The sequence below is a fragment of the Hyaloscypha bicolor genome (genome assembly GCF_002865645.1).
Source record: "Hyaloscypha bicolor E unplaced genomic scaffold K444scaffold_117, whole genome shotgun sequence".
NCBI lineage: Eukaryota > Fungi > Ascomycota > Leotiomycetes > Helotiales > Hyaloscyphaceae > Hyaloscypha > Hyaloscypha bicolor.
Window position 1 is genome coordinate 1,649,449 of NW_020194619.1, and position 24,116 is coordinate 1,673,564.

General features: G+C 46.5%; 9 protein-coding genes across 9 annotated transcripts; 2 read left to right on the plus strand and 7 right to left on the minus strand.

Annotated features, from left to right (window-relative positions):
* Nucleotides 1-934: 934 nt before the first annotated feature.
* Nucleotides 935-4,570, plus strand: K444DRAFT_665634 (uncharacterized protein; the record flags this gene model as incomplete). Its single annotated transcript, XM_024887094.1, has 3 exons — nucleotides 935-1,030; nucleotides 1,183-1,529; nucleotides 1,583-4,570. The coding sequence occupies 3 exons, from the start codon at nucleotides 935-937 to the stop codon at nucleotides 4,407-4,409; spliced, it is 3,270 nt and encodes a 1,089-aa protein (XP_024734124.1). The 3' UTR covers nucleotides 4,410-4,570.
* Nucleotides 4,571-6,791: 2,221 nt separating this feature from the next.
* Nucleotides 6,792-9,596, minus strand: K444DRAFT_566187 (HET-domain-containing protein). The gene is made up of 2 exons (XM_024877122.1): nucleotides 8,505-9,596; nucleotides 6,792-8,374 (listed from the first exon to the last, which is right to left on the minus strand). The coding sequence occupies exons 1-2, from the start codon at nucleotides 9,412-9,414 to the stop codon at nucleotides 7,044-7,046; spliced, it is 2,241 nt and encodes a 746-aa protein (XP_024734125.1). The 5' UTR covers nucleotides 9,415-9,596; the 3' UTR covers nucleotides 6,792-7,043.
* Nucleotides 9,597-10,713: 1,117 nt separating this feature from the next.
* K444DRAFT_49427 (uncharacterized protein) lies at nucleotides 10,714-11,326 on the minus strand. Its single transcript, XM_024873261.1, has one exon. It carries the CDS (start codon nucleotides 11,210-11,212, stop codon nucleotides 10,889-10,891), a length of 324 nt encoding a protein of 107 aa, XP_024734126.1. The 5' UTR covers nucleotides 11,213-11,326; the 3' UTR covers nucleotides 10,714-10,888.
* K444DRAFT_692793 (uncharacterized protein) lies at nucleotides 11,327-12,059 on the minus strand. The gene has a single exon (XM_024887826.1). The coding sequence runs from the start codon at nucleotides 11,771-11,773 to the stop codon at nucleotides 11,441-11,443; it is 333 nt and encodes a 110-aa protein (XP_024734127.1). The 5' UTR covers nucleotides 11,774-12,059; the 3' UTR covers nucleotides 11,327-11,440.
* On the minus strand, nucleotides 11,459-12,600 carry K444DRAFT_692797 (uncharacterized protein). The gene is made up of 2 exons (XM_024887827.1): nucleotides 12,144-12,600; nucleotides 11,459-12,091 (listed from the first exon to the last, which is right to left on the minus strand). Exons 1-2 carry the CDS (start codon nucleotides 12,340-12,342, stop codon nucleotides 11,889-11,891), a joined length of 402 nt encoding a protein of 133 aa, XP_024734128.1. The 5' UTR covers nucleotides 12,343-12,600; the 3' UTR covers nucleotides 11,459-11,888.
* Nucleotides 12,458-14,684, minus strand: K444DRAFT_49411 (FabD/lysophospholipase-like protein). Its single transcript, XM_024873257.1, has 3 exons — nucleotides 14,422-14,684; nucleotides 13,809-14,373; nucleotides 12,458-13,761 (listed from the first exon to the last, which is right to left on the minus strand). Exons 1-3 carry the CDS (start codon nucleotides 14,489-14,491, stop codon nucleotides 12,573-12,575), a joined length of 1,824 nt encoding a protein of 607 aa, XP_024734129.1. The 5' UTR covers nucleotides 14,492-14,684; the 3' UTR covers nucleotides 12,458-12,572.
* A 3,463-nt stretch (nucleotides 14,685-18,147) lies between these two features.
* On the plus strand, nucleotides 18,148-18,678 carry K444DRAFT_632356 (uncharacterized protein; the record flags this gene model as incomplete). The annotated part of the gene is made up of 1 exon (XM_024883469.1): nucleotides 18,148-18,678. One exon carries the CDS (start codon nucleotides 18,148-18,150, stop codon nucleotides 18,676-18,678), a length of 531 nt encoding a protein of 176 aa, XP_024734130.1.
* A 1,736-nt stretch (nucleotides 18,679-20,414) lies between these two features.
* Nucleotides 20,415-21,617, minus strand: K444DRAFT_692803 (NAD(P)-binding protein; the record flags this gene model as incomplete). The annotated part of the gene is made up of 4 exons (XM_024887828.1): nucleotides 21,558-21,617; nucleotides 20,941-21,483; nucleotides 20,629-20,817; nucleotides 20,415-20,468 (listed from the first exon to the last, which is right to left on the minus strand). The coding sequence occupies exons 1-4, from the start codon at nucleotides 21,597-21,599 to the stop codon at nucleotides 20,415-20,417; spliced, it is 828 nt and encodes a 275-aa protein (XP_024734131.1). The 5' UTR covers nucleotides 21,600-21,617.
* A 1,162-nt stretch (nucleotides 21,618-22,779) lies between these two features.
* Nucleotides 22,780-23,862, minus strand: K444DRAFT_615689 (uncharacterized protein). The gene has a single exon (XM_024880775.1). It carries the CDS (start codon nucleotides 23,849-23,851, stop codon nucleotides 22,958-22,960), a length of 894 nt encoding a protein of 297 aa, XP_024734132.1. The 5' UTR covers nucleotides 23,852-23,862; the 3' UTR covers nucleotides 22,780-22,957.
* Between the last annotated feature and the right edge of the window lie 254 nt (nucleotides 23,863-24,116).

Sequence of the window (24,116 nt, forward strand, 5' to 3'; positions counted from 1 at the left end):
TAAAGTTTTCTTAGATTAAATTCTATTAAAGATTAAAAGATATATATAATTTTATATTTTTAAATTAAAATGATAATAAAAAGGTTTTATAGTTCTAATAAAAGGATAAAGCTAATATTACTTAATTAATATAATTAACTAAACTATTTCTAATAAATTATATTAATAAGATTTGAATAATTTATGAGTTTTAAAATATTTTAGTATTTTAAAAATTTGCTCGTATTCGACTTCGTATTTATGAACCGAAGTTCGCTTAAGCAAGCGATTAAGCAATCGGGGCCCGCGATTGGGCAATGGGGACCCCGATTGACCAATCGCTCGTATTGACGAACGGGGGGGAACATATCGCTGTTCTGTGCGTATCGCTATCCCTCACCTACAAGGCGTGCTAGGCGAATTGTAGGTGGGAAACGCCGAACGATTATTAGGTTCCCCAAGATATGTTTTAGAAAGTATGCTTACATCTAGATATAAACTTGACTCCTTGGCTTTAAAAAAAAAGAAATAGAGGTGGTCAGGTGATGTGACCATGGGCTACCCAGATTAGACCTAGCGCGTCATGTGCAATCAAGGTAGGTACTTCTGGCAGTGAAATTCTCACTTAGTAGGTCCTCTATTTTATCGATTATTTATATTTCGAGACACTCAAATCATTGATTTGAAATCCTTATAAAGAGTATTTTCAACTTAATTTCATTCCAACTTCATATCAAGAAAGAACCGTGGCGCTTTTGTTTTTGTTTCAGCTCAACACCGCCACGTTTTGACACCCAATGGGCCCCGTCAATTCATGTCACCTGGACCGCGACCCAGCCTCGTCAAAATGGTGCCCCTTTCTCCTTTTGCCCTCTACGCGCGGTCCTAATTGCGTTGGTTTCCTCATTATATGTCTTCACACGTGTCTGGCTTGAATGTATGAATTTGCGACAGCATGGATCCCATCACGGCGTTGGGCATTGCAGCTAGCGCGGCGCAATTCATCCAATTCAGCTCCAGCTTGATATCAGGCACGATAGAGATCTACCAGGTGTGTATTTCCTTCGATATTTCTTGTCTTGTTTGAGTGGCCGATACCCTCTAGACAGGCGATGTCTTAAGAGCTATAACTCATGATATATACACCGTCTTATCTCCGAAAACGACATCATGAAGGGCAAGTAGTGCTGATTCAGTGAATAGTCCGCCACAGGTGCTACGGTCAGCCACGTAGAAATTGGGTCGCTGGTAGAGCGGACGAAATTTCTCATAGGATGCCTTGATACTGCACCGGCGGATAATGCCCCACGCTTGGGGCGAAAGTCGCCATTTGACCGACAGCTCAGAGTAATTGTGATTACATGCAGAGATGCCGCCAGTCAGCTAGCCAGCATCTTAGATGATCTCAAGAGGAAAGGAAGGCATCGGTTGACGGAAAGCCTCCTCGTGGCTGCGAAATCTATGCGGAAGGAGAAGGTAGTCCAGCAACTCCACAGGAAGCTTCTAGGGTTGCAATCCGAGCTCTCGTGCTGTCTGATATCAATTGTCCAGTAGGCCGCCCTCCTCGGTAGTAAATAAAAGTGCCAGCTGATATCAATCTCAGTGATGAACAATCAGGCGGATTGGCCGAGTTGGAAGGTCTGTCAGCGCGCATCAAGGAGATGAACATCAATCAAGAATCAACCATCATGGACCTCCGCGATAAGCTTCTTAACTCACTTTCTCGTCAAACACAGATAACGATCGAGGCCCAAAACCTCCTACGAGAGCTGGTTGAAGAAGTACGGACTACTCGGTCCCAACTTTCGGTTCTAGAAAGTCTGCGATATGCAAATATGGGTGCTCGAGAAAGCGAGGTGAAGTTAGCTCATCGGCAAACGTTTGAGTGGATGCTTCAGTCGGAGTTGGGCGGTCGACTACCCGAGACAGGTTTCGACGACTGGTTGAGGGACAGCGGCGGGGTCTACTGGATTACCGGGAAGCCGGGTTGTGGGAAGTCTACGCTGATGAAGCTCCTGTGTCACCATCCTATAGTCAAACAATCTCTGACTCATTGGGCTGGAGGACAGCGATTATTATTCTCGACCTATTTCTTCTGGAGCAGCGGAGAAGAGTTCCAGAAAACGCAGGAGGGCCTTCTGCGGACATTGCTCTCGCAAATCTTTACCGAATGCCCTCAACTTATGCCACAGGCTTGCGGCGATCGTTGGGGCCAAAGCTATCACTGGATGAAAGACGAACTTCTTGACGTTTTTTGGAAGCTGAGTCAAGAGAGCAGTTTTGACTCCAAGTTCTGCTTCTTTATCGATGGTCTCGACGAGTTCGAAGGAGACCATGATGATCTTGCGCGGCTTTTCGGACGACTAGGTTCCGTGACCAACATTAAAGTCTGTCTTTCGAGCAGGGAGTGGCCAGTCTTTGACTACCACTTTGGAGCCACGGGAGATGAGGAGAAGCCTTTTAAATGCCGGAAGCTTCGCCTGCATACTTACACGGAGAACGATATGATGCGTTTGGTCAGAGGCAAACTCTGCGAAGATGATCGATATCAACGCTTCTTACGGAATCTACCGCGGAACGAAAGCATCAAGCAACAGGATTTCTTCAATGAGATTATCTTGAGGGCGCAGGGGGTGTTTTTATGGGTAGCTTTCGTATGCAGAGAGCTCTTGAAGGGAATTATGAACCAAGACACTTTACAAGTTTTGATGTCTAGGCTGGATGCCCTGCCCGTTGATCTCGAAATTTGTTACATGAGGGTTATCAACCGCATTGATCGGGTGTATCAGTCGTTGTCTGCAAGGGTATTGCAAGTGCTTTGTGTCACGACTGAAGATCTAAAGATGAGCGCCTTCGAGTACTTGGAAGATGACGACTTTGGCAACAGGGGCACATCGCTCCGTGGTCGAAAGTCGAACATGAGCGTGGTGGCGCAAATTAAGGCATCCATTGGCGATCTAGTTCAAGTTGACTCAGTCTCGGGCCATGTGAGCTTCATCCATGCTACAGTCAAAGAGTTCATTAGCACCTCACAGGCCCAGAGCATTCTGAGATCTCGGGGAGGGCAAAACTTCGATCCGCACAAGTATTTGTGTCGCTGGAACTTGTATGAGCTCCTGAGAAACGCCAAGGATTCAAGCAGTCAAAAAAGGCTCGATCGTCTCACGTATCACGCGCGAATATATGAAGAACATACGGGAAAGACGGATGAATATGCTCTCGACGAAGTTGCTACCTCGTTAGCAAATTCCGCGGCTCTTCAAAAGCCAAAGCCGCATGACTTACTCTCCAATTCCTTGAAACCAAACGAACCTAGGATCATGTGGATGCCAGAGTGGTCTGACGAGCATTCCTTCCTGCGGTTTGCTGTTCATCGCGGCCTGTGTGTATATGTCGCTTTGAAACTCGATCAACAGCCCAACTTGATATATGGATGTGGAAGTCACCTTCCGCTCCTCGATTATGCCACTTGGGCAGGGTTCTACGATGGTGAAATCGCACCTGCTAGACCAGCTGCCGTGGAGCGGATGGTGCGCCTTTTACTTGATCGCGGTGCATCCCCGAACGAGTTTTACAAAGGCAGAACCCCTTTCCTCGCGCTTCTCACTTGGCTCGCGGAGTACACTGAACCTGCATATCGCATATCAGACACTGCATCACATATACGGAAGAATACCATCCATCCCAGGCTTGATGATAGTGTAAGAATCCTCGAATTGTTCGTCTATCACAAGGCGTATGTCTTTGACCAGTGGTGGATAGAGGCCGACAAAATCGTGCATCCGGTCTTGCTAGATGTATTTCACTATCAGAAAGTGAGGATCCTGGGCCATCCTAGCATTATTCGCAAACTGAGAGGCGCGTCGGACAGGCAGGTCAGAGGGTTGGAAGCTCTGATCTCACGAAAGGGTGCTCATTCATTGGCTTCAAGAGCATTGCGGCAAGTTCGGTCTATTGTTTGGGCATGCAAGACTATTGTCGGACTTCCGCTGTATGTGTTGTGGGCTGATGGCGCTAAGCTCGTCGGCTTGGCCTTCGCAGCGGTTGCAGTATGCTGTGCTGGATTGTCAATCTATCTTGTGTACCGTGACAAAGTGCCCCGGCCGTCCCGCATCAAGTCCATACAAGTTCAACAAAATCAAATGCGACTGGTTACTCTCTTCACAGTGGAATGTGCAAGGCTAGTTTCCGAGACTGCGTTCTTCTGTGTCGCTCAATTAACAGATCTGAAGAATGGTCTGAAGATGCTTGGCTTTCGCTCTTGCTGCGCGATAATGGTTCTGGTTTTACGCTTTTGTTTTCCTTTGGTTCTAAGTGCGGAGGGGTTTGCGATGAATTTCGTCTTCATATTTTGTGGTTGGATTGGTTTTGCGGTAATTGTAGCGATAAACCTCGAGCGTGAGAAGGATAACGTGGCACAGAAAACATGACAGTATGTTGGATTCCCTGTGAATTCAACGGCGCTGGTACAACGTAATGAGTGGGGTTTATGGTGACTTGGACGCCCGAGAGATCAGACTGCAGGCTGGTCAATAAGCCCGTCAGTTATCAACTGAGGATATTTCCTGGCTGGTTGGTTTATAAGGGTCGGCCAGCTGATTAGCTTAACTTAGTGACTACTAAGTAACTAATCAATTATACTTCATATGTGATTTGTGGTGTGAAAAAGTCAAGGTAGTAGAAATCATAGAAACGGATTCTGAGATAAGTCTCCTTACCATTAAGAGCCCGTTTGGCCGGGTAAGTAAAAGGGCATTTGAAATGGTATTACGTGTTGAAATTAGGGGCCTGAGGCCCCTAATAGGCTTAGTAAGCCCTGGAACAGAGCCTTAGGGGCTGTGTACTAATGGGGCTTAAGCCATGGGCTTATTACTGAGAAGATTATGCCCTGTAAGGTTGATACAGGGCATAATATGCCCTGTGAGGCTAAATCAGTTCAGCTGAGGTTGAATGGTTCAGTATAAGGCTCTCTGGTTTAGGGGTTTAGTGCATGTGACTTAGGGGGTTCAGGGCTATATATACGGGCTACTTACCACTGTAGAACAGCAGTCAATTCAGTACGTTTTACTTGGTTTACATTGCAAGCACGTGACCCTAGCTATATTGCTTTAGCTAGTTCAACATTACGCACCTATTTATTAGAGGCACGTGACATGGAGAAAAAGGGCTAATATATACTATTTATCTCTTTCTTATTTCTTATAATAGTATTACTTTTTATAATCCTTATTATTGAAACGACTTCAATACACTGTAATTCCGTCGCACGTGAGTGTTTATATAGACTTAAAGAAAAGCGAATTATAGGGGCCAATGCCCTGAAATACGCTATAAAAGGGCATTCTCACTTTTACCGCCTCTGGCCCTGGGAGGTCGATGAAGCTGAAGGTTCTGGGTCTTGCCAGTCATACTCATATACGCCTCGAAACAATCGATATCTCCCATATTGCCTCCGGCGTGCATCCCATACCCATTCGCTCCAACCCGATATGCCGGTATCTCCGCTTGGTATGTCGCTGCTTGTTATAGGGCACAACCAAAATTTACATCGTCCCAAAACCCGACATTTCTGCTCAGGCTTTACCACTATGACCCAATAGCTCTTGTTATTGTTCCCTATATTAACAATATCTTCAATATCGAGGCTACCTTCAATGACGATTTTTTCAGCTGCAGGGCCATCATCCCAGATCAGCATCGCGCAAATACTTGTGACAGTCTTGCCATCGAGCGGCCCGGTAAGCTGTGGTCCGGAAAAAGAGAGACTTGAGGTAATCGGATACCGTGGGATTCAGCATAAACAGATGTTAGCACATATATTACACTGGCTTTGCATGGAGGACAGAACCTACTAATTGTCGGATCTCAGCTTCCACGGTAGCCCACAAGTCCACCCCTTGAGTTAAACTGTTTGTGATATCCTTCTTCATCTGGTATTGGGTTCGTGAGGGGACTTTGAGGTGTTGCCGCAGAGAAGGACCCACTCGTGTTGGGTTCTCCGGTTAACCACAACGACCAAAACCTTCTAGAAGAATCCACCAGCCAACCGCCCACGCCCGCTACGATTTTTCAAACAACCCACTCATTAAAAACAGAGAAGAAGTTACTTATGTAATGATCGAGTTATGAAATCATTGCCCCTCGGAAACCGCACAACCCCTTTCCCTCAAGCGCTAACCCCTGAATCCGCTCGGCAAAGTTTACCCCATTCCCCTGACACCTCGTTTTCCACTGGACAGTGCAACAGCGAACTCAGGTGCAGCAAGGCTATGCAAACTCGTCGAATGTCGGGCGTTCACACACATCTCTAGTTTCAACACCTCTTTATTATTAGATATTCATCCCCATTCCCTCCGCTTGCATCATTACCACACACGCGCGCCAACATACAGACACACGCGACTTCCTCTCGATACGAAACAATCTGTTGGTTGGGAAAGAAAGGCTCGATTGCTGTTCTAAGAGTAGATTTACAGGTTTATATATAGGGTCTAGTACCCTGGTCAAACAGGTGGTAAAACCAGGTGATTTCGGCAACTGACATAATCGTGTGTGAAGGGAAATACAACACCCTCAATACCTCTGCGATAACATAGGCCGCTGCCTCAACCGGGCGGGCAAAGACACGGCGCCTCCTCAATGCTCTACAGCGCAGGTTCTTGGCACGCATCAGCCCAAACCGCAGAAGATGATGAGGGTCAATCTACCTACGAATACGATGGGTGTGGTTGAAGCCAAGAAAGGAGATGCGGTTATCCAGCAAGGGGAGATAGAAAAATGGAAATCAGAAGGAAACAAGAGGAAAGAGGCGAGTATGGTCCTTTCAAAGCAGTATCTATGTTCATAAATATAGAAGGTATTACCAACGACTAGCTAGAAGACTTGAAGCGCATTACCAAGGCTCTTCGTATATTCCAAAAACGTAATGGGTATCTGATTCTCAAACCTAAACAGGAGTAGCCCGTCCAACATAGACTACCAAACCCACCCTGACAATCCCCTCCCAAGCTCAATCCCTCAATTTCCTCAACAAAACCTGAAGGATGACTTCTACCAATCGCATCCTACCCAAGATACACCATCTGCCGTCGCCCTTCTTCCCTAACTGTCGAAATGACCTGCCCTACCGCAACCCGAAAGGCAATGCTACCCTTCCACTCCACAAGCATGACATTCTCAACTTTCCAGTCAAATGGATTCCGATATACAGGGCCCTCGACCGTAGATGACGTGCCCGTATAGGCACCGGTCGTGGGGTCCTTATTAAGTACAGTCCGAGACGGGCCCTTAGGGAAATACTCCTCAGCCACCGCCCCTTCCAGAGCTTCGCCCGTTTTCCTGATGGAAAGGAAGATGAACTCGTGGTCACCGGGCTTCCCGGCAACACGAGCACAAGTCCATATCTTCCCTACGCAAGAGCCAGCGTGATCTAGAAGGTAGAATGTTTGTAGCGCTTTCTCCGACATATCGCGGTTTTTTGTCGCTGCACCGATTTTGAATCTTTGTATAGGTGTTTCGAAACGGAGCAAGGTACCGGAGAGTTTCAGCTGTTGCCGAGCACTAATTGAGAGAGCCATCGATGTGGCTGATATCCTGGATTCCGAAAACTTTCCACTCTTGACGTCTGTAGAGTACAAGAGAATCGATTCTCCCTTATCCTCGACATATATCGTCATTTGCGGCCCTCCACAAGCGAGGGCCTTCGGGCGGGCGAATTCCGGCCAGACGCAACCTCGGTCCAGTGCCCATGCTGCCCAAGACCAGGAAGGAATTCCAAGTCGGCTGGATTCGGGGTTAATGGAATACGTGCTGGCGTATTCTGGCTGCCAGAGGAGTGCTTCTGCGAACCAAGCTCGTGGCAAGCCTCCAGGAAAAGCCAGCTTCGATTGGTCCAAATTGTACAGAACTCCCGACATTGCTTTCAGCGTATCTTTCTTAAAGCTAAATGTTCGCAGGCTAAATTCTGCGACTAGAGCCACATAGTTTGGGAGGAATGTTAGATTCCAATTCTTGTCGGTGAGCTTTAACTTATTGAACGTCAAGAGGTCGCCAATCCTTTCGAGTGAGCTAGGAGCGTCACGATTAGCTCCCCACTGAAACGGATTCGGCCTCCTCTTCATATTGGTAGAAAGTGCCCCAGTTTCCATAGCGACATCTTCAGAGCAGACCGAATTCGCACATCTGAAATACACTTGGAAGTCGGTAAAAAGCAACAGTCGTTTGGATAGTACCTTTTCCTGCAATGTCCATCCTCGACTGTTCCAGATAAGCGAGGTGCCCGAATTGAGACTGCGGAAAGAGGGAAATTCAACAGCAAGTTCGACCCCATTCACGATTTCGGAGCGTTGAGTGTAGTGCCTTGGTCTGCTAACCCCGGGTAATCCCCAATCTGCATCTATTTAGAAGAGTTGTTAGTTATTTGATGTTCGAGTGCCGTCGCTTCTGAACAGTTCTGCCAATCCCGAGAGCAGAATGACAATATATCTGAATGAAAGAAGTTGAGGACATGAGTCCGATAGACTTACGTAGGCCTGTCCCAGCAGCGATAGTTAAGGTCGCATTGCTGTATATCTCGTCCATCATATCGATCTGCAAGTCCCGGTCTTCGTCGTCATCTTGTACGATGCAGAGAGAATCTACCCAAAGAAAGCGATAGCCAATTGAACGAGTGACCTCAAGAGCATCTCGTATAGTACGAGGCAGGAGTTCAGGCAACTCGATGGTTTCAATTCCGTCTTCACCCGTCCGAACCGCTGCTTTCAAGCTCTTGGGCATTTCCCTCTTCATCTTGTCTTGCCCCCAGACATACGATAGTGCGACATATCGAGTCCGATCTGATGCTCCCTTCACAATTTTGTTCTTGTCAACGTCAATCAAGCGAAGATTTTCCCGAAGGAATCTTAGCGAACTTTTCTTGCCGATACACTGCCCAAACGATCCGGCGTGATAGTTATCGCACGCTTCCAGCCATTTGCGACACAGAGCCAGATCTGCGTGATCTCGATCCACGGCTCTTCCGAAAAAGGGGCCGTCACATAGCGGCCGAAGCAGAACTTCTACCATTTCTGTCGATTCCAAGTCCCAATAGACGAAAAACTGATATCGAGAATCGGTCTGGGTTTTCTTAGCGTAGGCTTGAAGATCAAACTCGTTGGAGTAAGCTTTCCACCTAATTCCATGATACTCGTTGTAGCTGGTGCAACATTTCCAACTCCTTTTATTTGATAATTTGATGATAGACTCTGGCGAAGGTTTGTGTGCGTGTAAAAATATGGCGTCCCGAACTAGTCGACAGAAACGGCATCGCTTTTCTTTGCAAATATCCTCCCAAGAACCAAGTTGGATGGCGAGCAATCTCTTTTCGCGAAGGTATTTCCGAAAGTCTATTGAACAACATACGGAGCATTGACGTACGGAGCATAATGAACTTGACATCTTTTGTAACGAAATAGTCGCCGAGAAACAAGTCTACGAGGCTGAGTGGACACAAATGAATCTTCATTTCCAGCTAGGAAAAGATCGATATCCGATTGAAGGCCGCTTCGCCAATTGACACTCCAGAATGTTGATGGTCGATCATGCGGAGCACTGACCTTGAGAGCACGAGGGTGGAGTCGAACAATGTAGTTGCAAAGAATAAAAACTGGGGAAGAAGAGCGCCCGCCAGAAGGTGGGGGTTGAGGCTGTCGGGGTGGTAGCCCGACTGCAGTGTAAAATCCATTTATCCAATCATAACATACGTTACATTCTGGATTCAGTGATCGGCACATTCTATTAGGTAACCGTCGTCCAGCAGGAAGCCCGCTCAATTAGTGAGGAGACCTGCAAGAAGCTGTATTTGGATGGAAAGGCTTTGGGCATAATCCACGCAGCCACCTCGACCCCACCAGCTGCTGCCGCGACACAGTTTGACCCTAGCATTGGGAAGATTGGGTATGTAAACACCCAGCTAAGGTTTATCATGAATCCAACCTCATCTTCACCCAGATGTCGATCGTGAACTTCAGAACTCGCTTGCTCGAAGAAAACCGAAGCGGGTCGCCACCGCTTGGACAGTGTTCTGAACTTCTGTCCACCAAAGGCTTGCTATTATCCACCACAATAACTTTCTCCTTGTCCCTTGATCCACTTCGCTGTGAGGTGAAGAAATGGTTCAAGCTTTCCATTCCATACAGTCCCAAATGACAATGACGGTAAGGTACTCTGTCGTTGTTCGGGGGTTGGATCGGGACCCCCCTGGTAACTGTGTGTAGATTAGATGAGATCAATAGCCTTAATCTAATCTAATCACAGAATAAACTCATTAATCGCATTCTATTCACGTGTTAACTAGACTAATCATGATTAATCTGATCTGATTAATACCACGTGACCGTACACGTGACAGCACTAGCCGAATCTGGTAGCGCTCTTGCCCGCTCTAGCTCTAGCGCTACCCTACTGCGTGATTAGGGGCGGTAGCGCTTGGTAAGCGAGCCGAAGCTAGATAATAAAAGGGGGAATATGGAGATTCCGAGGAGAATAACTAGTTTAATCTTATTAAAAGTTGGGATTTAGCTACTATTATATAAGCCCTAGCTTAATTTGACTAGGGCTACTTCATAAGTGCCTTAGTTATTTAATAATTATTAAGTAAACGATATTTTACTATAGTCACGTGACAGAGAAATCAGATTAAGTATGATTAATCAGATTAATTATTCTATTCTAATCTAATTAAAAAAAATCTTGAATTGCGTTAATTACAATCTAGTCACATTAATCCATTAATCCATTAGATTAATGTGATTAATCCTTTGACACACAGGCTGGTAAAAATTTCGTCGATCACATCTTCGACTTCTTCCAAGGGATGTAGTTGAATATCTTAAGGGAAACAGTTGGGAATCATCCAAATGTATGTAACACCTCACCCCAGAACATGGGAGGAGTTCGTATGACGGTGGCATATACTTCCACAACGCAATCCAATGAATTTGTCGGCACTATTTTGAGATAAGATATGTGTGATGTAGCAAGCTGCAAGACGCATGCCTGGATCGAAAGAGGGGCTAGTTGCATTGACAAGCGTATCCCAGATGTCTGTTTTCTGGATGTAATCTTTGACGGTACGGTGTAGACATCCGACCATGGCATGCGGGTCATTTTTGGAGTCGCTGCTCTGAGATCCTAGCAACCCTTTGCCACAGGCATTTAATCGTCGTGTCATAAGTTCGACCCTTGAAGAGATCATTGTAATTGGTGAAGGGTTTGTTGGCAATTTGAAAGCGAAATCCGGATCATGCTCGCCAGCATATGATCAATGGAGAATGCTGATTGCTTTCGACGAGGCTCGTATAATCTGTAATAGTTCTGAAATCCTTTCTAAATTGACGGAATTTAAGGTTTACTAGAAGAGGATTACCAGATCCGATGGCAGAATCCAGCCGCTTTTTCAAATAGGAAAGTTGCTCCCCATCGGTCAAACCTTCGAGTAGGTATTGATAACAAGGATGGCATAGAGAAAGACACTACACGCCTTCGTTGAGACGTTTTCGACGAGGTCAGAGGCAGCGTTGGGATCGCCACGTTGTAGTGTCGCGAAGCCTAGATTATCCGATAAGCTTGAGGAATAATAGTATCGAATGTCTCCATATGTGAGCTTCTCGAGTCTTAGACATGGACGAGTATTAAAGGTATCCTCAAAGACGTTCCAAGGCCGTCTGGACACGCAGAGCTTGACCTCCGCGGTCAAAAATTGATTGGATAAACTCGATGAGATTGATCTGCTGGGAATAAGAACACTCGAATTCATCTAGTCCATCGATAAGAAGGCATATTTTGTACGACTTTGTCGCTTCATGGACAAATAATTTGAGAGCAGAGAGCAGTTCCCTCACCGTCAATGTCAAGGGTGCGTACCAAACAACTTAGTCCCTGAAAGCCACGAACGTTTCCAATCGCTTTGGGAATATCAAGGGAGCTATATTGGGGAAGGTCCGCAAGGCTTGCGGTAGTAGAGTCCGAAGGAGTCCCTCCCGCGTCATCTGGATCTCGTTACCAGCCGAGCACGGAAAATAAAATCCAGATATGGTGACTGGATTGATCCGCCTGCAACAGAGTGATCTATTTACTAATAACATTCTTTTAGCAGGTGAGGTTCTGAAGGAAAGGCGGTACTATACCGGACTGAAACATTGATTTACAAGGAGATACAGTATGCTGTCGATATTGCGCGAACTGCTCTTCTAACGGCTGGACCTCCCTCTCGGTCCACGCCGTCAGAAGAGTACACCCAAAACTGTATATTCTGCATGTGCACGTGCTCCAAAGTGTGGTGGACCGTGGAGGAAGTCCATTCCGTATTCCCACAACTGAGAACATTCTACCAATAATGAAAAGATTTGCATTCGTGAGCTATCTCGTCCTACCCGATCCCATGCCCGCAGCCCGAGTCAAACATATGAGGTATACCCATTTCCTATCCCGTATAACTCCGAAAGAAAGAAAAAAATCATTGATTTGCATTTATTATGCCCAAGACCACCTCCCAAACGCCATCCCATAAATCCCAGACGAAACAAATATCTTCAAGAAGCCGTTAAAACATCCATTCATCTTCCCTTATAATCTGGTTTCCTCGCCATATTGACCACAGGTGGCGGGCCGTCATCAATTGGATATGGTAACTGCGGTCTTGGCCTCATTGAGACCGTTGATGCTTGACCTGGGATTGGGGTCTTGGGTGGAAGAGGTGGCGGTTCGACTCGCATTGGTGGTTTCGGCCGTTGTTGTTCATCCATGCTTGTGATTGTTATTTTGTCTGCCCCACCTGCGGTGCGGTGTTCGCTTGGTGTTGGCGCGTGGACGATAAAGCGGTCCGCGTTGGGGTTCTCGAGGCTAGGAGCTGAGGAGCGAGGAGACGGCCGTGAATGATTCTCTGCTGACCTGCGAGGAGAGGGCGTATTTTTCTTGCCAGGGACTTCGAGAGTGTCGTGGTGGCCAGATTCGTATGATGGGCGAGGAGGCGGGGTTCTGCTTGGTGCTGAGACGGGGACCTCGGCGGGGAGCTCGATGGCTGTCGGGTAGGCTTCTGGGACATCTTCAAGACCCTTATAATCTCCCATTCCACCCATAGAACTTCCACCCGTTGATCCCTTTGCTTCGCCCTCGAATCTAGCTTTCGCCCTGTGGATCTTGGCGAGTTTCGCGGCTGCATCATGGTTCATCCTCTGAACATCGCTCTTGCCAAGGTACCGCCTTGTTCCAGTGCTGATGTCTGCAAGGCGATTCCATTCGTTCATGCCGAACTCTCCAACTCCAATCTCGACGTTCAGTCGGTAGTAGTTCTCGATGTTCACTCCACGCTTGCTGAGCCCATCCCTGACCATGTACTGGTGGGTCTCCTCGCAGCCTTCGATTTTCGAGATCAAGCGCCGCCTAGCCTCCGCAAAATCACCCATGAATCCCTCGTACCATAGATGCTGATTGTTGTCGCTTCCCGATGGTCGTTTTCCAGTGCCAATACTCACGACCACTCCAATGTCACGGCCTGGCCACTCATTGACGCAAGCCTCGTCCAGGGCGAAAGGACATGGGTTGTATTTTCCAGCGCCTTCGTCGATAAACATCGACTCGCCGATCAGGATCGACTTAAATGCCAGTCCCGTGGCTGAAGTTGCCCGACCTGCTTCCCATATCGTACAACCGAATTCGGGTTGAGTCTCTTTTCGTGAATCATACGATCGTAGAATTGCTGGTGCATCTCCTGGGGCCGTTCCTTTGTAGATTGCAGTGACAGCGCTACTACTGTTAGCTTAGATGTGGATTTCGGGGAGGGAGATTCTTACGTTTTTGTTCTGTTTTCGCGAGTATCGTAGAGGAGAGCCTCTGGGTTGCCCCACCGAAGAGAGTGCAACGGACGAGATGACTGGTAGCTAGTTGGACTCCTTGCACTGAAGCTCGCCACACTGGCATTACTGGCGTGCCGCCGAGGTAGCCCTCTGTTCAAATGGCTGATGGGGTCGTTGTATGCTCCTTCCGGTTCCTCGCCGTCGTTGCCTTCGTCCATAAATATGGTATGTTCCCGCACGCACTCCTTAATCGCCTCTTCTAACTTCGACGCCTTAAACAACGTTGTTTTGTATGGTATTCCCGCAATAGTTTTGTCCGTCTCGAAAACTTTCCTCGTCATTCGTACGTAGACTTCTTTGCAGGTCTCCAGATCTAATCGTAGGCGCCCCAGCATGATAGCAATCAAACCACCGGTGCCCGTCCCCACGATAAGATCGAAGTGGTCTGCTGGTTTCGGAATCTCGTGTCTTCGCGGAGCCTTGCCCTCAATCTCGACAAAGGTCCGGTGCATGAGCTCCTGGATGATAATGAGCATGGAGTAGCCTCGCACGCCACCTCCATCTGCGACACATTAGTGAGGGGTTTTGAGCGGTCGGAAGCCGTGCTCACCTAGAGAGAGGATGCGCAGAGGAGGACCCTTGGTGGTATCCTTCCTTCGCAGATTGCCATTTGATTCCATCGTGAGAGCTGGTTGCGCAGTGGCAGCGCTTTCGTCGATCGTTGAGAGTCGGCTCCTCTGCGATCGTCTTGTAGTTGCTGGAGCCGCAGCCAGGAAGTTGAGGCGCGCCGTAGTGACCGCTGTTCTGCAACGATGACTGTGTTTGTTGCGAATGTGGAACGTTGGATATGTGTGTGTCAGCTGCAGGTAATGCTCATGAGGAGATTTCCAATCTATCTTGTTCACGAAGCTTTCCTGATCGGCGGCCCGACAAGAATGACGCCTGTTGGCAAGGCTATGCTCGCTTACCTCGTTAAGTTAAGGGTGCAGGGGTGGGCTCTGACGATGCAGCCCGGGAGTTCGCCTCGAAACCTTCCAGAAGTCTTTGCTGATCAACACTGCGCAGAATGGGATTTTCTGATGGCGCACAGCTTCCACTGGCGAGCTCTTACGAAGGCGACATTCACAGAGAAGGGAATGCGGGGCTGCTCAAGCATCCAGCAGCGCTTACGCAACATCCACTCCTCCGCTGTGCCGGTGTTCGCCGTAGTATCCGTCTTGACATCGATGCCAAGCCCGACTGTTGCTTGGTGGTGCTTAGAAGCTCCTCGAGCAAATAGTTCGGCGTGCGCGGTCCTCGACGATGCTGCCCCGGCCTGATTGGCGCTCTCCCCTGGTCTGAATGACGTTGATCGGGTCTCCAGGGGTTCTTCAGTTCTTGGGGGGTTGCCGTTTCATGTATTCGGGTGGCTGTGCAGCTTCGTCCTGGTCCTGGGAGGTGTGAGCTTTGTGACCGGGGGCAAACTATTTTGCCCACTTACACCGCCTACGAGTACGGAGACAACATCTGAAGCTTGACGAGGTTCCGAGTACGATTCCGTGGGTCTACGAAGGCAGACGGCATTAAAATTCGTCCAATTCGCTAAGCGAGCGCGGGCGCAATCCCGACCCTTGCAATAAGAATTTCTTGTAATTCCGTATCACATTTAATTATCGCAAAAATTCCACAAAAGTTAGATCTGCTTCCTTTCTATCTCGCAAAACTATTTTAAAGACTTTTAGATGTTACGTTGAGATTTGGTGTAATTTTCTAAACGTAGCGATTTTGGTGTTCCTCGCTTTTTTGCGGATGGACGGTTTTTAATGCCGCCCGCCTTCGTATATACGACACTGAGCGATCATGAAGTCGGGAGGAACCACTCCCTCCTATCAGGGCCATGCCTGTCATTGAAGCTTTGACGCTCCCGAACACGACTCTACTGTATCTATAGCAATCCCTGCTTTCAAAGCCTGCCAGGCACGTATACCTTCGTCCAGGGCATCAGAAATACCTTGAAGCAGATACTCGTACAGCGACTGACGAACGATGTCCACGAGATCTTGAGGCTCTGCAGAAGACTTTGGAGATGTGCAAGTTGACTGTTAGCATGGCGGTTTTCTCGTTGGAATTTGTGAGCCCCACAATAGTCTCACTCGCACTGGAAGGCACGCAGAGCTGCAAGAACACGACGTCGGTGAAGACGTGGGGGATTCTTCGGTGCAAGCTTTGGCCTCAGAAGATGGGCGCAGCACTTGCTACCAACTACCGCTTCGGAGATACCTATTAGAGACGGAATCTTTACTCGCACTCGGAACCATCTCCTCAGTGGGGAGACCAACGGGTCCCCTGTGGACGGTATGGCCCCTCGACTTGACAGATGCATCTACTGTTACCGATAGCAGCATCAAGGGTAGCCCTGAATTTCCTCCTAAATTTGAAAGCACAACATGCAGAACAGAGGCCAAAGGCAGCCACACTTTTAGTACGCCTACACATCGCCTAAGGATCTTCCAGAGGTTGATACCCAAAACGAGATAGTGCTGAGCTCAAATGAAAAGGGAATCGTCCACCAGTGTAGACCCTTCATTGATATAAAGGCGTGTGAGGGAATGAGTGGGGAAGGAACGATGAGAGCCTATCTCCGCGAAACTGTCGTAGCAGGATCAGCCGTCGATACATCATGAGCATGGTACAGTACACCTTCGACCTTTTCGATAGTTGTCTAACATTTAGCAAAACCCGTGACTCCCTCGGCGATAAAAATGATAAAATTCGCGGATATACTTAGTTTTAGCCGCCATACCAACAGGAACTCCCCGATTTCCTCGACATCCCTTCGAACTGCCGTTAAGCGTCATCAACAGAACGGGGGAGTTTGTAAAGGTAATCTAATTTTTACCTCCGTTCCAACCAACGCGGTTAAATCACCATTGCCACTCTACTTATGCGCTACTCACTCTCGCCTCACCCTTTGCTCGGGCTCGGGTTGCCACGGTTGCCCGGATGTCTCGCTTAAATAGGTGGCAAGCACACACACAAAAAAAGAGGTCGACGGGAGAAAAAAAATTCGCGAATTTGAATGGCATTGAACCACACTGGAACGAATATTAATTATATGCTCTTGCAAAGAGAAGATGACTTCATACCCCGATTTGAACGGATAACCTTTCGATCTGGAGTCGAACGCGCTACCGTTGCTATTTTAAATCAGTTCTCACGTTCTGGAATTGTGAGGTGAAGCGACATACCGCCAGCGGTCCATTTGATAAAAAGTTGCTTATTTCATCCTATGTTTCGGTTAAGCATTTTTCGCTTCTTGAGGCGTAATTCAGTGCTCACGTGGTCGCCCCACGTGACTCATACGTATTTAGGAAGGTATGTAAGTACTAATAATCGGTAAGAACTAGCTCTTAGTTATTTAATCTTTTATGAAAATATAATATAAGAGTAATTATTAAATATTTAAATAATAAATAAAGAATATAAGTATTATATAATTATAATAATAACTAAATACTAGTTATATAACTATTTCGATAGCTCGGCTGCCTTTGTCTTTTCTTTAATATCTTATATTATTATAATATAACCCATTTTTTATTATAATAATTATTACGATTCCCAGATACCTGGCCAGATGCCAGATGCCTTCTAGACGCACGTGACGCGGCCGCCTCACTAGGGAAGTATGCTTGGAATGTACTAGAGATATTTAGAAGGCTAAGCTCCTTCGGAACTAGTATACTATAGGGTATATATACTCCCTTATAGCCTCCTGTATTCTAGTTTTCTCTTCCTTAGCTTTGAATCGTCTTTATAAGGGACCTTCTACCTTGCTTTCCAAGCCCTGAATACCATACCCGTAATAATAATAGTCTTAAATAAAAAGTTAAAAACTAAAATCACTTTTAATATAATTAAGCTATTATAAACTTATAAGAACTTTTATTATATATTTTTAAATATAAGAAACTAATTCTTAAAGTTCTTAACAAAATAATTAGTTTTTGAAACTATTAGTAGTCTTTATATAAAAATCTTTTAATATATTAAATATTAATTCTTTAAAAGCAAGTTTCTAAATATATAAATATTTTAGCCCTTTTAAAACAACCTTTATATTACTAATCGAGTCTAATACTAAAGATTTTAATATAAAAGGTTAATGAGATAAAAGATGTTATTAAAGTATTAGTTAAGAGCATTGTTTATTAAACTAGTCACAACTTACAGATCAAGTAGGCGACCATATCGAGAAACGTCTCATCTTCCTTGCAACTTTGTCAGTCGCCTGGCAATCGTTTGATTATTCAGATTCCTCTACTACCTCAAAACAGACCATGCGGCGTTGCTGAGCATGGACTCGGACATTGCTCGTAATGAGTTGAGAGATGCAATATTACCTGATTCCGCAGACCTCGAAGGTGTAGACTACACTCTTCAGCCTGAAACCTACGGAAGTTATGAGAAGGAGCAGCACGGATTTGAATTCAGCACGGGTAATATCAATGAGCACCACCTAGCGGGAGCTTACAACTCGCCGGAGGAATTATTCGTGCACTTTTTCAAACAGAGGAATGCTGACCGTCGATTGCTTGGAACGAGTATGACTTCAGCCTCGCTCGGCCCTCAACAAAATTCCCAAAATCTCAAGCTGGGTTCGTTTGCTTATAATTTCAGAAGGCAGCAGGCCGATCGCGGGATAGAATGGGATTGGGATCGAGACCCAGGCAGTACCAAAAACCCCACCAGTCTCAAACGTGGTTCCACGTTGTGCAAATTCCGCTTTGATATAATGATTTCTACAATCACATTCTCGACCAAGTACTCCCTAAAAAGCCAGATTCAAGCGTCAAATGACAATCGCAAGTTTTGGAAAGTCTGCTAACACTGGATGCTCTCTTTGTAACGTTTTCTTCGTTGAACTTGACTATGTTGGGATTGGGAAGGCGATCATGGGAAACCATGATATATCTCTGGTAAAGAATGAAAGTCTAACAAGCTGAGTACTTCTTTTACGTGTTGACAACAAGCAAACCCTCGGCCTAGAACTGTATTGTGATCGAGGTAAGGATTACTGGACTTTATCCTGCGTCAGCTTACTAGCATTAAACTCTACCTGAACACGGGCCGAATTGGGCATATCAATGCTACTAGATACTCCTCTACGAGGATCGAATTGGACAGAGGGTGGGGATATCGGCGAGTCACCTTCGTCCGAGCAAAGTATAACTCTAGCTGGAGAATGACCTCGCTCGTGTGAGTCGACACACACCCATTGCCGCCCCTCGCTCGGCGAATCGGCTCTTCCAACTTGCGTTCTGGATCTTGGACCTACCGGAATCTAAAAACCCCTAATGTTTGCGGCGTTCAACCGGTATGTTTGGCTCTTACGCGGTCGCTACTTTTTCTGGGGCGGAGCCAATATTCCGATGCTATCTAAGAGCAATCATGAAGCTTGGCCTGCTGGAATCCCCCTTGCCGTTCTCCTACCCAGTGTGTCAAAAAAGTAATCAAGGTATTCCAAATATTCATGAATATTCATGATTTGCTTCAATAGAATATAATTGCCGTAATATTTAAATAGTTTGATTAGATTAGAATATATAATCATGAATATTCATGATTACCTTATTTAGAATCTGATTAAAATATAAATGGTGGGTATTTTTAATGAATAGATTAGATTACTAGCCGGTATTCTAATCTAATCTAATACTTCATTATATTAACATTGGAATCGCAACTACCCATTTTTTTCGACTATACTTTATATAACGAGATGGGGATTAGGAATTAGTCTTTACGTATATCTTACTCTACACGAGCAAGCTAGGTTTTACGATTTCTGGCAACACTGTACATTGCAGTTATACCGCCTTGATTCTCTCCGAAAAGGGGTCTTCTCCACCCATCTTTATTCGCGTTGGTTTCCTTATCTTCGACGAAGAAAAATTTACAGAGATGCCAAAGCTACGAATGGGAAAAGAGACTTTTGTGATTGTATAGAAGCTTGCAGAAGACAACCTGGCTATCGTAATGACCACGAGCCTCTAGGGGTTATCAGGTGACTCTGCCTTTTCAGGTGATTAAATCAGGCCGCACTGTGAGGGGGAAAATTCGCTTGAGCCTCAGGCACACATTTCGCTTAATTATGGCGCTAAGGAGTATTTAGCCTCGCTCCCAAGCTTCTACGAGCTTCACGCTTCTATTCTGGAATTTATCGGAATTCTAGAAATCTCTTGTGTTCATACGTGACGTGTAAAATACCCGGTAATTCGCGAACCTGGTACTTGGTTCACTTCTGCCTATTTCTTCTGAGGATCTTCAGCACTAGCTTTCTTGCAGCGCCATTCTCATAGCATTGGTATAATGTTCACAGGCAGATTGATTAGAATGATATTGCCCTCTGAATACACAGTAATTCTTCTTAAACTAATCCTCGTTCCTCTCCCAATCATTGGGTGAAAGTACTGTCGATGAGACATTTGCGCCTTAGATTGAAGAAATATGATTTCAAAATTCCGAAAAAAACGTTCTGTTCTCAAATCAAAGCAAAGGCCATCAGAGCTTACACGTCCACATTCGTCTGCTAGATATCAGGATCAAATTTCACACTTTGGGCTAGCATATTCCAAGGAAGTAGTTTGCCACACTCAATGATGCAACGCCGGAGGTCTATCAACAACGTTGTCACAGCCTTACACAGCTCTCAAATCTTACTCAAAAAATCTTTCCAGTCCTCACGCTCAATATACTGTCTCAAACTTAACGTCTTAGCCTTTGGGTCAAGCTTCCTCATTAGCACACATCTCCCCCCCTCTAGATATAAACTCACCTGCCAAGGCAAAATAAGCTTATCACCCCACCCAAACTCCGCACTAGTAGCCGTGCTCTCCGCCACCTCCCTCCCAATCTCACTTACACCAAGTAAGTCCTGCTTCGGAGGCGAGTTGACGAGGAGCGAGACGAAGAGACCTGTGTCCCCTGGGATCACGAAGGGATGAACGGCGGTGGGCTCGCAAGGCTTGTGGTAAATGTAGATGCCGTCTTGCATATTCTTATTTCGTCAACATAATTTACTCGGTTTTGATATAACGTGTAATTCATCGAAAGGGTGAAGCAAGGGGACGGAGAGAAGGAGATAAACCTTAGCAGCACCCATAAACCCTCCATACCAAATGATATTATCCGCATAGAACCCCATATTCAGCAAACTGCTCTTTTCCCATAACTCGTTCTTCTCCTTCAAGTAACTGGTAATGTCAGCTTTACTGTCGAAATGGTAAGCATACGTATGCTTTCCCTTACTCTGTTCCTTGAATCCTGGCAGCGTACTAGACACAAACCTCTCCAATTTACTCCCTTCCTCCTTCAACATCACATCCGCTGCGTCTACAATATTCTTCCTGCGATGAACTTCGATAGCGTAAGCGTATTCGCCTGTTTCACGGTCTGAGATCTTCGATTTCTCTTCAAAAGCCGCGAAATAAGGTGCCCAGAAATCAGTGACGGCAAAAATCACGTGTGCGCCCCTGAAGGCAGGGATGAGGGTTTGCGGATCGTCCACATCGGCTTGCACCACGTCGATTCCTTTCGCCTTGAGTGCTTCGGCGGAGGACGAGGTAGATGATCGAGAGATCCCTCGGACATTCCAGCCGAGGGAGAGGAAGTGCGAGGCTACGGAACCGCCCTGGAGTCGTTAGAAAGGGAGGGAGGGGTTGTCATGTGACTGTGTCTTAAGAAGGGGTAAGAGAGAGGACCTACCTGGGTTCCTGCTACACCGAGGGCTGCGATAGTTTTCGGCATCTTAAACTATTGAAAATGAGAGCTCGAAGGAGATTGTTCTGAAAGTATACGTTAAGAGGGCAAGGGATTAAGGTTTATAGATTTGATGTTGACATTGTTGATCATCTGGAATATAAAGCAAACTCTGTCCGGCCACTTTTAATAGATTTACTCCAGATTTCGCTGCACTCACGACTTGGGATCATTAAGATCTCAAAAGGTGGAGCGGAGGGTCGGATGTTATAGAGAGGGAACAAAGCAAAGATCGGCATGATGGTTGGTAATCGCGAAGGGGATGGACACTAGTGCTCCTCGCTAGTGAAAAGGGGGTGGCACAATTTCGCCTAGAGGTTGTTTACTTCCATTTACTCCTTCGAACCCCTCCAAATATAACTATGTTTCTAAGAAATAGCCGCACAGTGTTTCACAAATCGACGCCCTCGTACATGAATCTTTTCTCCTCCTCTCAACCACTAATTCAAGCGAAAGAACTTCAACGAGTCCCTTCCGAGGGAAGAAACTCCTCAACTCACTGCTTCACATAACATAAATAAAATTGAGCACAACATAATCCCCATCTAGAGGTTCCCCACAATATCAGACACCCTCCAAGTCTTCATCTAGAGGAAGCAGGCGAAGGGGCGGGCGAGGCGGATGAGGCGGGTTTGGTGGCTGGAGGGGTCGTTGAAGGTTTTGAGTTTTTGGAGGTGGCTTTTGGGCTTTTCTAGCCTTACGGTGGAGGAGGCAGGGCTTTGGGAGAAGGCTGGGGTGGGAGTCCCAATGGTCGTGGTTTTGCTCTTTTCAGGGGCTTCTGCTTGGAAACGGCGAGCCCTTTGTTGGAGAGCATGTCGGTATCATAGATGATTGGCCGCAGGAATGTCGTTGCCGGACAGGCGAAGCGGATGAAGAGAAATGCTACTTCAGTGAATGCGGTTAGGATAACTAATTGTTTCTGCGATGTAGCCTCTGAGAACGGGCGTTATTACAGGAATATTGAGACTTTCTAACCCTCATGCTCACGTGACCACGTCTCCTTTGCTCAAGCCCTGCTCAGGCCTAGTTCAACTTCGGCTCAGGTCTGCTCAGGTTTGATCCTGTTTACGCGACGTGGTGTAGCCAAGACTAATCTAGCCAGGAATCATCTCATCAACTTTTAACGAGGGGCCAAAAAGGCCCCTCAGCAAGGGATCCCAAACATGTTACCACTTTACCATCCTAACAGATACGGGGACCATAATCTAGGAGGATATTTCTTCCATTGTTCTAAAAGTGGGCGTCTCCTCTCCTGGAACCTACAACCTCCAATAAAAGTGAACGTCAAAGGATAGCTGAAGTTCGAAGGCTCTTAAACTCTAAACTCCCAACTCCGCCGAACTACCTTAAAAACTGAGGAACGGCAATCTCTTTGCCACAATATATCCCCAATACAACAGCCTAACATCTCCACTAGGCAATCCAACCAAATTCCCAGCAATTGCACCTAAAATCCAATCGCTATACAACGCAGCCAATACACTCGTCGCACTGCCTGCAACTAGAAACACCATAACCCCAATGGCCACAGTACTCTTTCCCAGACTCTCCATGGACGAGTTGTTCGCCTCCTTTTTCCGACTCCCAGAACCCTGCGAACACATCCCGATGATACCAAAAATAAGCATCAAGACTGCCGAGAAAGCAATCACAGTTCCAAAGACCTCAGTAATAATTTTAACATGGGCGTTATGTCCGATTTCCTTGAAAACCAACGACAACAACCCTGAAAGCCCAGCAACGACACCCGGGACATATAGCAGCAACCACCAAAGGACCTTCGTATATTCCTTATTCTCAATAGCATTCGCAGTGCTCTCCAAATGTCCCAATCCACTGTACTGATATTTCTCCTTCGGTCGAACCATCATCGCAGCATGGAAACTCAGAATGCCAAATGTCACACTTAGGACCAACTTCCACGTCGCCATTGCAACAAATTGCCATCGATTTCGACAACGGAGGATTGTAAGGACGGCAAGGATAATGGATGCGACGAGACCGAAGATAGTGAGAGTGATGTCGATCCATTTGTGATGATTCCTTTTCCACGGCATCAAAGGACTTCGTTGATGTGAGAGCATAATGATCGTGTAATACGTCAAGACATGGGAAGCAAATCCAATTCCACCATAAGGAAGTCCATAGCATTGGAGTTCCTCCGCGAGTGTGCCATTTGTGTATGGATTCTCGTGCAGCCAATCATTGAGATTGAAATGGGCCAAGGAAGTGTCGCTCATGGTGATTTTTTGTGATGATCTGTGGCGAGAGAGCGAAGGGGTTGCGGAATATAAGAATGGCAATAAGGCTGCTTTACGGGTGACTGCTGCACTGTTTTGGTGAAGGGCTCCACCTTCCCAGCCTCGTGGCGGCTGTGCTGGAGTCTTCATGCTGTCTCAGCACCGCATGACCTAAATTGGGGATCTGAGCCGAACATTGGTGACACAAGAAGACTTGAAACGCGAGAATTGCCAGATTTGAATATTCGTAAGCTACCACTCCCCT

Bases quoted from the DNA above. Each gene is read 5' to 3' on its own strand.
- K444DRAFT_692793 (XM_024887826.1), bottom strand. From the start codon at position 11,773: ATGAATTCGAGTGTTCTTATTCCCAGCAGATCAATCTCATCGAGTTTA.
- K444DRAFT_615689 (XM_024880775.1), bottom strand. From the start codon at position 23,851: ATGAGCGACACTTCCTTGGCCCATTTCAATCTCAATGATTGGCTGCAC.
- K444DRAFT_49411 (XM_024873257.1), bottom strand. From the start codon at position 14,491: ATGGAATCAAATGGCAATCTGCGAAGGAAGGATACCACCAAGGGTCCT. The intron at 14,374-14,421 runs GTGAGCACGGCT...AATGTGTCGCAG, and splicing joins TCTGCGCATCCTCTCTCTAG to ATGGAGGTGGCGTGCGAGGC. The intron at 13,762-13,808 runs GTAAGAATCTCC...TAACAGTAGTAG, and splicing joins CGCGAAAACAGAACAAAAAC to CGCTGTCACTGCAATCTACA.
- K444DRAFT_692797 (XM_024887827.1), bottom strand. From the start codon at position 12,342: ATGTTCTCAGTTGTGGGAATACGGAATGGACTTCCTCCACGGTCCACC. The intron at 12,092-12,143 runs GTATAGTACCGC...GAATGTTATTAG, and splicing joins TAAATCAATGTTTCAGTCCG to TAAATAGATCACTCTGTTGC.
- K444DRAFT_49427 (XM_024873261.1), bottom strand. From the start codon at position 11,212: ATGATCTCTTCAAGGGTCGAACTTATGACACGACGATTAAATGCCTGT.
- K444DRAFT_566187 (XM_024877122.1), bottom strand. From the start codon at position 9,414: ATGTCAAGTTCATTATGCTCCGTACGTCAATGCTCCGTATGTTGTTCA. The intron at 8,375-8,504 runs GTAAGTCTATCG...TCTTCTAAATAG, and splicing joins CGCTGCTGGGACAGGCCTAC to ATGCAGATTGGGGATTACCC.